At 40.6% G+C, this 11,988-nt stretch overlaps 1 protein-coding gene and 1 pseudogene across 1 annotated transcript; both read right to left on the minus strand.

Annotated features, from left to right (window-relative positions):
- Positions 1-3,086: 3,086 nt before the first annotated feature.
- LOC121765560 (putative F-box/kelch-repeat protein At1g12870) lies at positions 3,087-4,244 on the minus strand. Its single transcript, XM_042161764.1, has one exon. It carries the CDS (start codon positions 4,242-4,244, stop codon positions 3,087-3,089), a length of 1,158 nt encoding a protein of 385 aa, XP_042017698.1.
- An 806-nt stretch (positions 4,245-5,050) lies between these two features.
- LOC121765561 lies at positions 5,051-11,599 on the minus strand (annotated as a pseudogene).
- Positions 11,600-11,988: the final 389 nt, after the last annotated feature.

The raw sequence follows: 11,988 nt of genomic DNA on the forward strand, positions 1-11,988 counted from the left end.
CCAATCACACCTGTTTTTGATGATGAAAATATGTTGGATTTTCCCCTTCTGGAACACACCGGCCTTATTCACACGGGGGTCACGGGAGGTAGCTCTATGCAAGGCAGTTCAGCGGCTGCCTTATTGTCTTCATTGCAACTCGAAAATGTCAACAATCCATGGAAAAATCCAAAGGGAAATAGACCGAACATGGATGCCGCTAATTCGACACAAAATGCTCAGCCTGAGATCAAATGAAGGGCAGCCTAACGTTCAATTTGGCCGCTCTATGGCGGATGTTCTTCGGTCAGGGCAGCCGGCGGAAGGTCCAATTCTTCTTGATCCGGAAAAGGCCGATAAGAGAGGCGAAGTCCGCTACGTCGAAGGTAAACCATGTCTCTATTTTTCGGCTGATGAGACTTCTTTTCTTGCAGGCCGTTTAGGTCCCGCCATCGTCGGCAAATTTTCTCACTCCATCCCCCTGCCCACCAAATCCAAAAGGCACTAGGTAATATGAAACTTGTTGGTGCTATGTCTTGGAATTTCTTGAATGCGAAGCATATTTTTATTAAATTATCTGATATGAGTGATTATGTGAAATTATTGAATGGGCCTAACAACTCACTTGTTTGATATGTTGACCATCACCTGATGCGTGATTTTAAATGGACTCCTGATTTCGACCCTTTTTTTGAAATCCCCATTGTTGCAATTTGGTGTAACATACTTGCTTTGCCTGTTCACTTATTTGAAGAGTCGTCTCTTATTGCGATTGGTGAGATGCTAGGCAAACCTGTACAAGTAAATAGCGCCACTATCACTAGATCCCGCGTTTCATTTGCTCGCATTTGTGTCGTGGTTGATTTGTCGCGCCATATTCTTGATGAGATTGATATCGACATTGCGGGGAAACATGTTACTTTGAAGGTGAAATAGGACAAGATCCCTCTATATTGCTCTGAATGCAAGCATGTTGGTCACTCGGCGTCGACATGCTATGCATCTGGGAGGCGGCCTATGCCTCCCAAGAGGGACTACTCCCAAAGGCCGACCCCACAGAACCGGCCTCCTCCCAACAGAGAGGGAGAGTCGCATCTGACAGGCCCTAGTAGACAGCCTCAGGGCCCGAGGTACCAGCCTTTTGCTACCCAGCCTACAGAGAGGCCACCCTCAGAGGTTGGACAGCCACGGCGTCAGGACAGGCGCAACCACGGCTTGGTGATCAGAGAGTCGGCCCCTGGCCCCGTCTTACAGCCCGGGCCTCCTTCAGCAGCCGCAGAGGGCTCACAGGCTGCATGGGACGACGGCTTCGTCGTGCCTATGGAGATGGATGACTACTTCACATGGTTCGTGGTTTTGATTTATGGTTTTTTGTTTTCCTTTAGATTTGGCCAACATTTGGCCATCATCCTTTTTATTATTTCGATGTATAGCTTTGTTATGTTAGTTTTCTCGTTAGTTAGATGGTTAGTACCCTGTCTGTAGGGATACCATAGTAGCTTTGTTAGCTCTTGTGATTTGTATCTCTTGTGCGGACCGAGTCACTTTTGGGCTTCGTTGATGTATGTTCTTTTGATGATTTTTGATATATACAGGTTGGGGGTCAGCCTTAACCCCCCGCCGTGATGGTGTTTGAGGAAAAAAAAACCCTGAACCCTAAAGCCAATTGCCAAGGGCAAGGGCACGGGCAAGGGCGCGGGCGCGGCTCGGCGCGCGTGTGCGCGCGTGTGGGATCTTTCACCCATCTTAGTCCACGATAATTAATAAGTGTAATAAGTTACTTAATAAATACACATTTAAATATGTGTCTCATCTCCTATGTGGGATAATTAACACTAGTTAATTACTCCCTACACTTTCAACTCCTAGCTTTATCAAAAGCTACAATGTGACCAACTTTAATCCACTATTTCTTACTCACCGGGAATCGGATTTAAGAAAATGAATATACTATGGTCATCTACGCGGAACGTAGATCGATGCTATATCATTTAATTCTCTAAAATTAAATGTCTCGTCACATTTATTATTGGTCAAACTTCATTGACCGGACATCTTAAAATAAGATTCCAACAGAAACTATTTTTCTTTCTTTCACCTTCTTGAGGCTTTTTTTGTTGGAGAAATCCTAGTATTTTAACTAGGCTCTGATGTCAAGTTGTTGGATTGTTTTGTACTAGGAGTTCACTTCGTTTTGATTGAGATAATGGTTCTATAATTTTCTGGTTTAGGAGCTGTTACGAAGATAAGTTTTTATAAAGAAAAATCAGATTCTTGAATGGGTTGGAAAATAGTTCAAATTACAAAGAACTCTTCATCTCTACTAGACAACTCTTCTAGGAAATAAAAACGCTTGCTAGAGAATTAATGACTAGCATTATAATCAACCAATCTGTTAAAGGACACTCTAAACAAAAAGCGTAATTGAACTTCTGATGTACATTAATTACAATCAGGATATAATATTTCAATCTCATAGATGTGATTAAATTCATGGAATATGTGTTTGTGAATGGAAACATGCTTGTTGTTTCACCTTGGCCAAACTCATGGACTGCGGCGATTATGGTGTTTGTAAGAGGGACAATTTGATTCGTAAAAGAAAGTCTGAAAGACTAAATTTAGTAGTATATCAAAAATATAAAACTCAATCGCTAAATTTCTCACACGAGTTCAATTTCTCCTAAATTAAATTTGGTGTGACACATAAATGTATATAGACAGACACCAGTCAATCGACGTATTAAATAGGTGTAAACGACACTTTTGTCTGATTTTTCTCATATAACGACAAAGTTTAAGATAACAGCAAATACCAAAAAAAATCGATGAAAAATTATGATATTAGAGACCAATAGCCCAAAGACAACCAAGAAAAGAAATCCTAATTAAATCATACATAAAGAGACCATGCCTTGTCTCAAAAAATTAATCAAAATGCTGAAAGAAAATACTTCAAAATTAAGACATTAAAGTTCATAGAGACGATGAAATGTAGTTCAGTTGTACCACTTTTCCTCCATTGGTGACGCTTCTCCTTCATTTAATGGAGTAAATGGATAACCATTATTAACACTCTCAATAAAAAAAAGTTTCATAGGCTAAACCTAGTTCTCGAGTGAAACTAAGCTCCCTTTATACTCAATAATCCTATCCAAGCAAACCACACCGTAATAAAAAGGCTTAAAGTCTGGGAGGGAATATCTGCTGATGAATTTGCGTGCTCTATAATCGTACACACACACAGACTCATCGGATCTATCCACGAAAAACACACAACTAGTCCGGCACAGCGGTACCTCAATCTCAGAAATCGAGAGGGGTACGTGTACATTCATCACATGATTCCAACTCAGTTCACTTCCTTCACATCTCGAGTCATAAATCCTAACTAAGTTATCACTTCCATAAATCGAGAAATCAAAGATACGAAACGAGTGCTCATCTTCAGCAAAAATATGACAGAGTGGGCGTGTGTCACCATCATAGTAAATATGAGCATAATCCTCAGGCAATGTGATTGCTCGAAACACTTCATTCTTCATATCAAAGCTTAATATCTTGGACACACCATCTCCTCCCACCTCATTCGCATCTCCTAACCAGTGAACAAAGTAGCCATTCTTGCACGCGGATTTAATGGGATAAACTGCGTAGAATTTTACATCATCAATGCAGACGTCCCCCAAGTCCCTCCAAGAATCCGTACTCTTTGAGTAGATTTGGGCATGGAGATAGTCGTGTTGGTCACATGACAACAGCTGCACTACTTTGTAATCTTCGTCAAAACCAATTGCAACATTGCGCTGCCATACTAAATCACACGAGGAGTTGGAAGGGGGAAGAAGTTTGAGTTCGCCTAGAAACGGGTTGCATATGGCTATGGGCACCGTAAATTCACAGTTCATGCAAATTAGACCCCTAACTGCATCAACTAACCTAGACGAATGGTTAAATTGAGACGCCAATTGTGGCTCCCAATCACATTCAAGCTTTATCGACAGTTTCTTTTTCACACGATTTCCACCATTATGAAAACTGACTTGCAAACATACCTTGTCTTGTCCATAGGAATGAGTAAGTTGTAGATGAACCATGTCGTCTGATGTGTTGTTGTTGATGTAGTTGTTGTGAGTGTGCAGTTTTCGGAAAGGCTTTGAATCGATGATATTGCCCCAAGTTTTGCATACAGCTCGGAATCTCAAGAGGGATAGTACGGGCAGTCTCAATAGAATCTCTGACAACACATCGTTGTTCATCGTCATCTGTTTGATTGTAATAGCAAAAGTATTCAAAGAGGAGAAAGGTATTATCGATGGAGTTGGGAAACGATACACATATAGTGGTATATGATAAATAGGGTTTTCTTAACCTAATTCTGATCGGTATTATATGTTGCCAAAGATTTGATTCCATAATTTTATATGCATAGTTTAGCTGATATATAATTTAATAAGGAAATACTTATTTATACCACATATATCAAAACAAGAAAAGAGTGAATAGATGGAAAGAAAAAGATTTTCTTCTCAACGCAGAGAAAGGGAAATTAGAAAATAAAGAGAACAAAATCACAAAAGGTAAATAAAATTGGAAAAACAAATTGTTTCAGCACCATTTCTGAAATCTCGGACAGGTTTTTCATCAACTTTTTCTATCTATTTTTATTATATTACTTAAAATTCAAGCCAAATCAAAATGATTTTTTTAATGGGGGTTATTTTATGAACTCTCTTATGCGAATTATTTTTAGTTTAAAATTTTGTATGCATGCAGTTATCATCTTAAAATTTTGTATGCAGTCTCCCAAATATTTTCCCCTTATTTTAGAATCTGATTTACTAATATTTCACTCAGAAGTCAGAATGGCATTTTCACGGACGGTTAAAAGTAGATTTATGGCCTCTTTTTTTAACACTATTTACTCCAGAAAATTGTATATACAAATTTAGTTTAGTTTGTTGTATTCTCAAGTCATTTTGGTTGGATTTGTTCATGATGGATCATTGATTGAATAAAGGGTAATCAAGATTCAAGACTTAATTGTGTATGCTCTTTTTAGTCCTTCCTTTTATGTTTCTAACAAGCCCCCAGCCATTAAACGATTCAGAGTCGTATTTGCAGCTTCGGTATATCTTATTTTCTGTCCTTTGCTTGACTGGATGTGTTGTTTTCTTCTTCTTCATCGTCAGAAAAAATGGCCTGTAAAACCAGATGAGCAACCCAAGTAGCAATGACACTAAGATGTTACTACAATATATACAGAGACGATGGAAGTACTTTGTAGAGATCAACATTTTCAGACTTCCACCTCATCCTCAGCTTCCTTCTCGATTACTTCATTTTCTTTCTTTCTTTCCGAACTTGTTCATCACAGAGTCCATTTTGCTCTTCACACGTGGATCAGAGCAGGAGGTGGCTGCACATTCGGATAGGTATATAGTTCGTTAATAGTCTTTAATGTCATAGCCGGTCACGAAAGCAAGATACTGGCAGTAGTATACAAGTCCTCTAGGGTAATACTTATCAGGTAAACGAAAAACAGGAACAATGACATGTAAATGGAATACCTTGCCCATGTAAGGATCAATCAAATCAAAACGCTTGCATAAGATAGGTGCAGGTCGATCGCCACTGAAACTCTTCCCGCTTCAGATACATTGCTTTAGCTATCAATTCGTCTTTGTTTCTGCATAACATTCATGTCCACGATGCATTATGGTCAGCATGTAATCAACTTAGTATCTGATCTTCTTTACTATATACATACCTCTACTCCACCAGCAGTGAACTGTAATCCTGAAAGAGACGACAGGTCCTTAATCAACTGAGTGCTCACCTGCCTTTCGTTGCCTAATTTTGCTTTCTGCACCGCAGCTTCTTCAAATTCTAATCTTTCACAAGCACGAAAAGCTTCAGACATATCACTGGAACCGCCAGAGTCTTTAGTTCCAAGACCTCCTTCGAATTTCTACTTCAAGAATTGTTCAAATCTGATCTGTTTCGCTGGGTCATATTGGAAAGGTTTTCTGACATCTGCTTGTTCATTCTATAAGAAAATACGTAGTAGTATCCCGTATCAGTACTAACCACGGATGTAGATTTAGTGAATGTATCTGATAGTTTTATTTGAACGTTTACAGATGCTGAAGAAGCCACCATAGAGCTTGAATTTCTCTGGAGTGCATTTTTATCCTAGAATTGCTCCAGTTCTTTCAGCGGTCAGCTTTTGTGAATTATTCGACTTCTTCTCTTCCCATAGTTTGTGTTGCTCTTCCCAGACACTAAAGTTGCCACCCCTTCAATCAAGACCTTAAGATTGTTATCTTCTGGCTGAGGGATTTCAGCATTCTTGCCGTCATTATCAGCAGAAGCGGGAAACTTATGACGGGGAACGAATTGAGGGAGGATAAAATCTGTGAATATCCAACACAAGTGAACATGTTATACTACTTAAACGAACAACAAGGCTATAAAAAATTGTATGGGTGTCAAGCTTCCAAGTTGAAAGAATGTTTGCATAAACAAATACCTCTCGGATTTTGATGCAACTTTAAACCCAGGCAGAACATCATCTTTCTTTTTGTCTAGTATTCGCAAGGTTCTTCAATTTCTTGTACATAGGTATCTTGAACGTCAATACCTGTTGAAAGAGTATCAGTGAGAAGACATAATGACTTGACAAGAGAAAAGTAAACTATGTTGTCAAGCTGTTGCAAACTTGAATAAGAACTCAACTATAACAAGAAAAGAGGGCGGAGTCAATGTTAATTAGTATAGTACTATTAATTATATAACAATTGATGCTTTACAGATTTTAAAATATGTTAGCTAATATTTTGATTAGAACTATATAAGCTCTTAGCTACAAAGTGGCGACTACAAATATCGGAGATGCCATAATAAACCAGAATCTGCTCAACTCTAGTATTGGGATGGGATGTGACTGACAATTCAACCTGAATCAGCCCATGATTCAAATACTGAGTAATCAAGCTGAGCTGAAAGGCAGCATAAATAAGTTAATGTGTGGCAAAAACTTGTGAAAAAAATCACTACCAGTGCCATATATATCTTCATCTCCGGCATCTAAGTCTTCAAGAGCTCCAATACCCCTAAGTCCGGAGCTTGCTTGAAAGGATCGTAGTCTAAACCATACAAATCTTGCTTGGGGTTGACTACATATGCCTAAAAGAGATGATGGATACTCAGGGTGAACAAACCAATGGGAATCAACAGCTTATTGTAATTAGGGAAACACTTATAAAACCTAAACGGTATAGTTCTATAGAACCAGCCATCATCGTTGGCTGGTAAAACCCAGATCCTCTCCATTGTCCTCTTTAGTCAGCTTCGAGCGTGCAGTGTTGGATCCTGCATCACTTGAGAGTGCCAGAAAAGCTTTCCTAGCTTCTCTACGAGCAACTACAACAATATGGATCATATGTTAAACAATGTTAATAAACCTCAGAATGGTTTAAGTAGCACAATATGGCATCCTTATACAGGAAATTTTCTGTGGTGATAAAATTTAGAACTTGACACGTAGCTTTGTAAGAGGACTACCATCAAGTGAATTCCCGTTAGAATCCTTTATGGACCGTCTTGACCGCCATCCCATCTTAATTAAGTGTTTTATACGAGAACTCAAAACGATGAAAAATCATGCAGCAAGAACACAACACATATCACAATATCTGCCATAGACCTATAGATTTTGTTGCCGGGGCGATGGTGGTGGCGGCGGGGCGATCCGGGGCGATGGGGGGGGGGGGGGGGCGATCTATAGTGGGGCGACGGGCTATGGACGTCTGCCCCGTTTGAGTTTTTAATTTTTTTTAAATTTTTTTTTTCGAAAATTACATCTATAAATACTCCTCCTCCACCATCCATCGGTTTTTACACACTGAAAGAGCAGGTTTGTGTCAGGTGTCGCGTCAAGCAAATGATGTATCCTACTGATCAGGATGGAAGTCCCAGCTATGCCTGAACCTGGTATCAATAATTCTTCAACCCACTTCTACTGACCAGTATAGTGGACGTAAGGTTCGAATCCCACAGAGATGAATGCGCTTTGGTAATTGTGGTGATATTCTGGAAGGTTTGGTTAGCTACCACGCTTTGGGTTGAGATTCTAACTAGACTGGAAATTAATGTGGTACTCTACTGACTAGGAGGTGTGAGAGATGATTGATAAGCAGCTGCGTACGTGAGAGTAGGGGACATTATGTTTCCAAAATTATGTGGGGGTACGGGGTTACTATAAAAGGCTAAACGGAATATCAGAGAAAAAGTGGTAGTTAGGTGACTTGACTGACAGATCTGTAGGGTACCAGCAGAAAAGGTAGAGAGAGGTAAGGACAAAAGCATAAAGTAACTAAAAAGCAAAGTGGTCCCAAACTTAGATGTGGATGTTATCTTTTTCAACAAGAATTAGATCAGAGCAACAAACCTAGAATTGTAGATAAGAAATGCAGATTAACAACTTCGAAAACACAAATCTAACAAATTAAACTCCAAATCAAAAGATTAAACTAACGAAACTGACATTACTCTTACTGGGTGGCATGCAAGGTGACAGAAGTCACGTAAACTAGGCTTTCACACTTAACCATTTTAGATCTAGAATCTAACAGCAAAATAAACTCATGAACTCAGATCTATCAATTCGGAAATGAAAAAATGCTTGCAATACCTTGAAATTACCGAAACAGTTGGATCTACGCTATCTAGGCAGAAAGAAACAGAATCAAACAGGCACCGATGCACAGAAACAACTTCATAGCATAAAAACGTTCAGATCTTAACCACAGTACTTCAAGTCAGAAAGTATTGAAAATGCAACAGATCCAACGTAAGAAAATAAAGTGCGATTAACTAAGAAAGCAAGTAAAGATTGTCTTGCCACTCCGGGCGATGAAACTGTTAACACTACGAAACACGCTGACTGGAACGAGAGGATGGGGAACTCCGGCGAACTGATGAGCTTCAGGTGACCATGGCTATGGCGAGGAACGAGAATATGAAGGATAATGCTGATCTACTGAAGAGAGATTTCTAACTAAGCGTAGGAGTTGATGAACTAATTGATGATGATTCTCTCTCCAAGTGGCTTCCTTTTATTGGGAGGCCTCCCTTGATTTTTAGGGTAGACTCTCTTCATGAAATGACTCTTTTGCCCCTTGCTTGCGGCTGATTTTCCCAGCTATCCTTCTTCTCCATCTCGAGCCTTTTTGGCATGCATCCTGGTTAGTATTGCACCCTACTGACGCCCTTTTCAACTGAAGTATCCGAACATTCCCATACTGGCTAGAACACTTTCCCTGCACACTTTAGAAACTGTTTTGTAGATATATTCCAATTATGCACATTATACTGACCTGTAACCAAGGCCTAGAATACGACTTATCAAACTGCTCACACTTACCACATGCTTGTCCTCAAGCGTGAAGAACAAATAAAAAGCAATAAGTCGAATTCTAGCCTGGTTACACCCCTGACCGACTCTATCCTAACCTAGACTCTAAACTTGACACAAAGAAAAACACATAAACAACGACAAAACACACATCAAAGACAAAAGAAAACACTTAAACACATTAAACGCATCAATCGGGCTATATTTTCAACTATCCCTCCCCTTGGGATCAGGTGCAATCCGGCCTTAAACAACCTTGAATTTCCGCAGCCCCCCTTTTCCTTCCCAGTCAGTATATCTGCTCGTCAAGATCACCCATACTCGCGGCCAAACACTGGATTTGCTCAGTCACTCATTCCTCACCGGGGATGTTAGGACTGTTTTCTCTCAATATGCTCAACCACGGATGCTTTGGACTCGGATTCCACGTGCAGCTCCTAAAGGGCTTAAGGCTTGTAATGGGGCCATTGGGTTGTAGTGTTTGGGGTGGATGTTCCTAAGGCTCGAAGGTTCAAAACTACTACTTATTTTGATGTGGGAGAACTGTGTGCATTTGAGCTTTCAGCTGATACTTCTTACGGCTGGACATTTTCTGATATTGGTCTCCAACTGATCAGTAGCGTCTTGTGGCTTTGCCACCCTTATTCCTTCTCAAAATTTTTTTGCGGTCGAGTGTTTCCGACCATTTTATTCCCATTTTTCTCCTTTCTTTTCGTGGCTTCGCCACCCTTATTCCTTCTTATTTTTTTTGGGCCTGGAATGACTTCCTGGCCATTTTCTCCTTACCTCTCTATTTCTTCCAGTTGGTTTTCTTCTTGTATGTCCTGTTGGCCAGTTGCCTTCTTCCCTTATGCCTTGCACACACACAGTTCTAGTGGCTAGGGGGTTGTATCTGGGTATATATGGCTAGAAAATGGGTTCTAAGGGTGGTTTTTTTTTTGGGGGGGGGGGATTTCCTACTGCCTTCAGGTCTTGCTACACGCGGTCACCTTACCCTAGACATCATGTGGCAGCCACTCTTTTCTTTTCTGAATTAGTGGAAAGTGGTTCTACTTTAGGCTTTTAACTCACATTTTAAGAGGGCTTTTGTGTTTGGCTCAAAGGATAGGCTTTTCTCTTATACTCGCATCATCTATACTGACTATGAGATACTAAAGGGGGTGGTTTCCATTTTCCAGCATGTCCTATCTCCTTCAATTCCCCTCACCGCCAGTTCGTGGCAGTTGAGTTTTAAGCCCAATCAACACGTATAACAGACCTAAAAACTGGACCTAGAAAGAAACTAACACAAACACAGAAAGAAACTAACACAAACACTAAACAATATATATATGTCATACTGGCCATTGCATCCCCCCTCCCACTTCACAAGTGTCTGCCCTCAGATAAGGCTGTGAAGTGGAAAAGGTAATGGCTAGTATGACTGACACACAGGCATACCAAACAAGAAAACACATGCTTCTATTAAAAACTTCTCACACTTAGACTATATAATAGGCTAAGTGGGAGAATTTTCAAACCTAAACAGAACCCAACAAACACAAACACATATATACAAAAACTCCTCACACTTAGGCTACGTAGTAGGCTAAGTGTGAGCTAACATGCACTCAAAAATAAAAATAAAAATAAAAATAAAATAGCAAACCCTTTACTTCTGACACTTAGACTATTGTATAGGCTAAGTATTATGAAAGGGGTTTGCTCACATACTACACAGATTATACTACCTAAAAAAACACATAAAATACGAAATACAAAAAACTAAAACTTAAAAAGAAAAACTAACTTGTCAGGGGAGGGGGGTGGTCACGTGTTCCTCCTACTCCTCCGCGGAGCAGGGATTGGTGCAGGTGGTTCTGCCAGATCTTCTTCCTCGTTCCCGGATGGTTCTTCCTCAGATTCCGCTTGTTCCCTGTTACATTTTTCCTCTCGTTCTGCTACCTCTGTCTCCGGCACCCTGGGTTCATCGTCCTGGCCTCCATGGCCACTTGGTCCGGTTCCTCGTACTAACTTTCCTTCCGCTAATTCCTTCAGAATTCCTTCCATCACGTTAGTCAGGCGAGCCAATTCCGCTCTAGCTTTTCGATTCTCTTCCGCCAACTCTTCCACTGCCTTCTCTAACCTCTCATGTCTCTGCTCTTGATCGTGTGTTCCCTGGCTTGCTGTAGTTCTCCCAGTCGGTATAGCTTCCTCACCCATCGCGTAAAAACGCGGTACTCCTTGTCTCATGTACACAGCATTCGTCCGGACGAAAAATGGGGTATCAAACAACCCAGGGGGATCTACCATGATTTGGGGGGATAAGCCTTCAGCTTCTGTGATGATGATGTTGTTTCTGACGAACACTCCCAAGATATGGCAGAGAGTGAGATTTCTCGCTGGATGGGTGGCAATTAGATGGCATTGGTAAGCGGTCCAAAAACCCAGATGTAACTTCCTTCCGCCCTTGGCGCACCAGAGAAGGTATAACTCCGTCATCGATGTTCTTACAGCGGAGTTCGACTGTCCCAGCAAATTGAAATCCAAATAGAGTTGTACTAGGCGTAGGATTGGGTTATTGAAATGGATGGAGCGAGAGAGAGTGGATG

The sequence above is a fragment of the Salvia splendens genome, chromosome 14 (genome assembly GCF_004379255.2).
Source record: "Salvia splendens isolate huo1 chromosome 14, SspV2, whole genome shotgun sequence".
Taxonomy (NCBI): domain Eukaryota; kingdom Viridiplantae; phylum Streptophyta; class Magnoliopsida; order Lamiales; family Lamiaceae; genus Salvia; species Salvia splendens.